This window comes from Necator americanus, chromosome II (assembly GCF_031761385.1).
Source record: "Necator americanus strain Aroian chromosome II, whole genome shotgun sequence".
Classification (NCBI taxonomy): Eukaryota; Metazoa; Nematoda; class Chromadorea; order Rhabditida; family Ancylostomatidae; genus Necator; species Necator americanus.
The window spans coordinates 28,285,599-28,292,465 of NC_087372.1; the positions used below are offsets into that span (position 1 = coordinate 28,285,599).

The 6,867-nt window shown below is 41.8% G+C and overlaps 1 protein-coding gene across 2 annotated transcripts; it reads right to left on the reverse strand.

The window, feature by feature from the left end:
• Positions 1-3,730: 3,730 nt before the first annotated feature.
• RB195_019743 (uncharacterized protein) lies at positions 3,731-5,676 on the reverse strand (the record flags this gene model as incomplete). 2 transcript variants are annotated; one of them, XM_013453430.2, is made up of 4 exons in its annotated part: positions 3,731-3,957; positions 4,609-4,765; positions 4,848-4,937; positions 5,566-5,676. In XM_013453430.2, the coding sequence occupies 4 exons, from the start codon at positions 5,674-5,676 to the stop codon at positions 3,731-3,733; spliced, it is 585 nt and encodes a 194-aa protein (XP_013308884.2). The 2 variants fall into 2 exon arrangements, with proteins under 2 accessions (XP_013308884.2, XP_064043624.1); XM_064187743.1 differs by having other exon boundaries at positions 5,566-5,673.
• Positions 5,677-6,867: the final 1,191 nt, after the last annotated feature.

Genomic DNA, 6,867 nt, shown 5'->3' on the forward strand with positions numbered 1-6,867 from the left:
GATTTAGAGCTCGTTCTATGTCGAAGATGAACTCAAATGGAGCTGGGATGAATTTTTGATCGGCTCTAAGAACAATAACGTCTGAGACCATTTTGTATAATATGAAAAATAAAGTTTTATAAAAGGTATAAATAATCATATAAAAATTAGTAATATAAATCACATAAAAAAGAATATTCATATAGGAGAGAGAAATATCAATAAATAAATAAATTAGTAATATAAATCATATAAAAAAGGATATTCATATAGGAGAGGAATAAAAGAAATAGGAATATGTAGAGAGAAAATAGGAATAATAATAGAGAAAAATTTTATTGGACTTTTTGGTATCAAAGAAATAATTTTTACCTTTCATACTTGTTAAAAATTTTATTTTCAAAAAAAAACTTTAGGTAAAGCAACTCCAGTGGTCATTTTCTTTCTCTTTTCACATTAAGCTAGTCTATTTGTTAAACTGACGCTTTCTCCAACACAAACGTACGAGTTCACTCATTTTTCTTTCTCCTAAAGGTTCAGTTTCCCGCAATTTTTCTAAAGATCTAATCCTACTCCCTTTTTTTAAAGTTGACCGAAGAAAAGCAGTGCAAAGAACACTATCTATTTCCGAACTCAGCGGTGGGTTTTTAGGAATTTATGGTCACATTGTTGCGATATTTTCATGGGTTTTAACATAAGTTACTTCATAAAACCGGTCCATGAAGGGAGGTTTAGACATGAAATCGCCAACACGGCGCCAATAAATCTACGTGCTGACCTTTGGCGCCTACAAATAATCCTCTTCCACTATTTTCTCTTTCGTAGTGAACGTACAAACTTCCGGACGCCCCGAAAAATCCACGTGTGCATGAGGAGCTTTATGGTGAATTACTTATGTTTAAAATTACGAATATACCATGGTGTTCGAAATAAGTAAAATTAAAACACGCAAAACTTAAGTAAATACGGAATATATAATAATATAACATAGTATAGTATCGTATTACATGCAGTCATTGATGCACAAAAAAAAAAGTAACCTACATTGTGATTTCATTTGCACTTCTTTTCGCTTTTTTTGAACATATCCATTTTAGTACAGTATCCAATAATTTTTTGGACCCTTTGCGAATCATGAACATTGTATGATTGATCAATCCTTTCAATTAGGGAGACTGTTTTTTTTTGTTGTGATAAATGAGATACGTCCTGTGCTTTTGACGTAGCGAACGCACACGCGATCCGAGGACCACGCGCTCGGTGTTTTATTTAATGTCGCATCGAGGGAAAAACTCACAGATCAGAGCGGTGACGATAGCGACCTCACAAATGACAGTTGCTCGGTTGGTCTGTTTGATTAATGAATGGTTAGCTGTGGAAAACTGGAACGCTTTCCAGCAAAAGGGTCACGCTGCTACTTTTTTTCCAGCTTCGAGCATATTCGCTTTAATTTCTCCGTTCATAAACGATCCGGAAGAGAGTTGATGGTGTCGAAGTGGGTTTTTCGAGCATTTCCCGACTTCTGCAGTGCACCGCGCTGCTTTTTTCTACCTTTTGGTATAACGTAGCTAAAAAGTGAAGTCTGCGAGACTATAGTTGGGCCATACGCGACGGACGCAAACGCGTGAGCGGGCACAAGCGACTTTCGCTGACTCGAACTCAGAAACAAGTTGATGGCATCGAATTAGAGCTAGGCGTAAAATTGGCTGATGCTGGTCACAAAAGAATCTTCAGTAGAGCATAAATGAGTAAGAACAGCTCTAAGTTTCGTACAGCTTCTGTTCTTGCGCTCACTGATAGTTAGGAAAGACACCACAAAACCGGAATGCACAGCCGGTTTCATATTCAAATAGTAGTTTTTTCTCGAAAACCGCCAACAATTTCGCATGTTGACGTAGATATGACGCAGAAAAATGAGCACATTAATATACATTCGTGTTAAGATCCATCTGACAGCAATATCAATATCGCTTTCATGTGGCCAGAGGGTGAAAAAGGTGATGTATTAAGATTTGAACAGATGGTTTTCGTGTTGGACGGAATTCTTTTCTCTTTTTTTTGATTCCTGACACAAACGAAAGAATCGTAGCATAGGAATACATTTATTGCTTTTGAAAAATCGTGTACGACTGCGGAATGATGTGAAATGCGGGCCGAAATTGACGAGGATATGGTAGGACGGACGGGTCGTCGGAAAATCGATGCCATGGTTTCAGTGCAACCATGATGCCTGAAATTGAATCGGAAGAATTATGTGCGTATTTTGCGCTATTTGATTGAGAAAATCCCTCAAATGCTTGGTGGTTCCCTTCAGAGAATTCACTGTTGTTATCAATCACAAAGTGGAAATTTCCTGCTAAAATGTTCGGGTAAAAAAGACGAAAATTATTGGAATAGAAGGACGAATGGCAAGGATTTGACCGAACTTCTGTTCGTTTCTCGAGCGGGAACCGTGGAGTGTGACATGTTGATTAGAGAGTCCGGTTAGCGGAGAGACGCAGAGAATAAATAGACAATTGCAACTGTCTTTTTCCAAACATATCATTGGTCTACAATGCAAGAAGTGTTGATAAGTAACGCTTCCAACAAGTGGAACACGTTTCGGTGCACGTGCGGACACTCCACAGATTTTCTTCGTGTTGAAGAAAAATGAAACTTATAAAGAGAACTCTCACTCTTATTTTGTATCATTACCGATGCAAGGGGCAACTAATTTGTTGTTTGTTTTCCGGTTCGAAATCATGGAGGTGTTCTCGTACGTAATCCGAGCATAATCCTACCACGTGTAGCAGTTTTCCACATTGAATAAGGAAATTGGGAGAAAAGAAGTATCACAACCGAATGAACTCCATGGGGACAATTGGACTGTTTGGTGAACGGCCAACTTCGAACCAGCGGTCCCGTGACGAATTCCGTTGGGGGAAGTTTTGAGCTGCTCCATTCGATTGTTTGTGTATTAGCAAGCACATTATTTTCAAAATCTTCATTCGAAGGAAGATCACAGACAACGCTTGTTTTGCGTATTATATACACAATGGGAGATGATGAGTTACTAAATCAGCATAATAAAGAGAAGAACAGACGTCGGATACATTTTGCTTTTTGTGAACCAGAAAAGTACAAAGAGTAACGAATTGATGATATGCACTATCATATAATGCACACAAAACACGCTACCAAGCTACAATGACGACAATATTTCGAACCAGAGATGAGATGATGTGTGTTTGATGATAATGCTGGCGTGAAATGAATTACTACGAATTACTAATACTAATACCACTAATACAGTTGTGCGTTCCGTCACAACTCGTTTTCACTAAGAAGAAAAAAGCAAAAACGAACAAAAGAAGAACCAGTAATACTAGCTGACTCATAATATGAACGTAAATAGCAATTTCCGACATTTACAGACCCGCATTTTTGTTGCGTACTCACGAATCGACCTCGTTCATACTTCATCTCGAACGCAGTGCTGTCTCACCGTTACCAATGTCGTCCGCATCTGACAGACATTAGCACACAGCAATGTGCTCACAATGAAGTATAAACGAGACAACAAACACGACGATGGCCATTAAGCTACGACGCGGGGGAAAACAGACAACATAGTGGATGTCCATGAGTAACCGTACAGGCGGAAAGCGTATATCAGTAGGGGCGATATGTACAAAACGGATACGCGGGGGAAGCGCGACACCAGGTTTTTTTTCCTTGCAGTGAAGATGGACGGGGGCAGAATGATCGCCATTTAGTTAGCCGTCCATCGACGGTCCGTGTCAGCGATAACCATCTGAGCACAGGACGTCGCCACATCATCTGATTCGTCGTCGGTCGCGTCGAAACTCTCCCATTTCTTCGCGATCGACAGGATCTTGAACGTGTTCGAAGGACTGCCCTGCGATATCGGCTCCGTGGTTGCCTTGTCCTTTTTCGCCGAGAGCCGCCTTGCTGGCTCGGATGCCGTACGGCCAGGGACTAAAAGAGAAAGATTAGACGTTGTGAAAGGAATTCACTGAATCTCTTTGTGTAGCCAAATAGCCATGGGAAACTTGGTTTTTGTGTGAAATTATACGGAAACAAGAAATGGTCAACGTCATACGAAATTTCTCACGATTTCAAAAACGACAAGACAACAAACGAAGGCATAACCTTGTTCGCATTCTGCATTCTGCATTCACAAAGCAAACAAACTATCTTATTTGATACGGAGTAGATCAATGTGTTTACATGTGCGCTCCGGCGACACTACTAGGTCCTCATAGGTCATGAGCGTTGCTAATTTCCCGAGGGGGTTCTGTATCGAGTGGGTATGGTTTTAATGTATGTAATTTGCAATTCGAAAGAGGTTTTATGGACATACTTTTAGGCAAAGGGCAAATTTGCATTTCTTTAATGCACAGCGACATAATGAAACCCCATTTGGAAAGACAATGTGTTTGCAAGAGCCCGATAAGGCGCCGTTTCGAAAAGAGCGCTGGTTAAGCGATTGGCAGCGAGGTGGTGGCAATTATCTTCCGAAAACATTTTGCGTCAACGGAATCATTCTGAGAACAACTCAGAAAAACTGCGACAGAATTCAAAAACGAAACTAAGAAGGTCTTTGAAAATACAGATTCGAGCACCTACTTCCTTCTTTCTCCATTTGCAAGCGTTTCGAGCCACGCAACACATTCCGTCGTATCGCACCGTAGCCGTTTTGCGTCGACGAATAGGTAGCAAACTGATTTTGATTGCTATAGTTCGGTTGTTGGTACTCGTTTTCCAATCCGACTGTTTTTGTCTCCTGGAAAGCTATTCGGTTAGATGTAAAACTGCAGAAATTGCAGGCAGGCTGCTATCTCTCCATGACGATCGGAAAAACCTACCTTATTATGGTTCTCGTCAACTTCCTCTTCATTGCGACGGTTACGATTCGGCCAAATGAACCATTTCGGGCATTGCCGGACTTCGATCACCTGCAGATATACACTATTAGCTGAAAGTTTCGCAAAAACAACACTTTGTTGGGTTTTGAACCTAGAATCGACACTCTTCTCTCAAATTTTCCCCGACCTAAGGAACGCAGACGTAAGAAGTCACCGGCTATCGTACTAACGACTACCCTTAGGCGAAAAATGATGCGCAGGCACACATGTAAATGTTGTTTAGTCAGTCCGACGCATTGTTTGTGATGATCCGGATATAAATAGGACTGCGACCGTTGTTCAGCTATTTAACAACAACATCCAGACCCAAATGTGGTCAAACATCGACGTATAAAATAACGTTCAAATGTTGCGCACATTCTGTTCGGAATTGTTTTCCATGAAATGAAATCATTCGACGCATGTATGCAGTTTTACAGAGTAAGGGACTTCCTAACGCATAGGGGTAGGTGCGGCTCGTTTATGGATAATGCATATTGATTTAGATAGACCGCTGGATACAAATGTAGCGATGATGACCCACTTTCTAAGTGGTATGCGGGGACATCTGTGGGGCATTCATACTTTACGTACAACGAGTTGGAAACAAATGTTAACGATAGATAAAACTGGTAGGTCACCAAAAATAGAAGAACATGAACGGGATTACAATACTCACTTGGAATCGGAAATCCCGTTTTGGACGTGCGGTGCTCGGCTGAGCAGGCTGACATCCGGACCATTCGAAGGCCGGCGTCGAGCTGTTGTTGTTGACGCAAACTTCCATCATTGTATTTAGCACTGAAATCCGAACGATTTATTTTGAATGTGAACGAAATTCCAGACGGGACACCGACGTATATAACGATATCGACATGAGAAGCCAAGGCAGCAACAGAAGAAGCCGGCCGGCCCAAACTGGAGTGGTGTGGGTGAGTTTATCGATGATCGATGGTGATGGATGAACATCGTCGATCATTAAAGATGGCCACAGAGAAAAAAGGGATCGATGGTGGATGTGGGATAAGACCGTGATCAGCGTAAAATCATGGACTTAAATTGTTGCGAAGCTACAGCAGCACACTACAACAGAAATGGTCAGTCTTTTGCTCAGGGTGCACAGTATTCCGGCTCTTCGCGTAGCGAGCACATCACTAAGTGAGGATGGGACGCTCCAGAAGGGAGAGAAAAAGGGTGATGGGAATAAGGAGGAGAGCACTGGCCTCATAAAGAGATCATAATGGGTATGGGAAGGCATTTTAGAACGGAGGACGTATGAAGACGAATACTTTGGACGGCAGTAAATGAGCGAAAAAAATCAGCAACTAAAGGAAACCGCCGCACTAAGAATTCAATAGATCAACGAGAGAACAGGAAGAGCACGCAGATCAACAATGAGGTCAGCCACAATTCTCTCAGCCGAAATAGAAGACGTAGAAAAAGAGATTTTCCCCCAAAATTTTCGCTCACATAGAAAAGATACGGGGGAGGAGGAGACCACCCGCAAACAGAATCGCACAGCTCTCTTACCATATGGCATTAAGATAGGGATATTTTGCTGGTGTTGAGTACGATGAGTACGCGTAGGGCGAGATAGTGTGCTTAACAAAGAGGGTATCGCCGACATATGAGTGCGTGCGCGTTATGAAGAGAAGGCGAGAAAGATAACAGGACATTTGGATAGGCATAAACATATAGAGATATATTAGGACGACGATACGGGTGCACAGAGATATCGTTGTGAGAATCAAATCATAAAATGAGAAGATTCAGAAGAATGAGCGAGTACTGTAGATCATCTGGGATCCACAAGTGTGGACAACATAAGCAGAAGTAGTGAATTCGAGCGATTGTAGAGTTTGGTGAATTAACCCGGAATACTAGTTAGCGGAAGATGATTGGGGTCTTTTGTTGGGCGCGGGCGCCACCTAGCGCCACCGCCAGCCGATGTGACCGATGCGGTCGCATCTCCTGTCTTTTC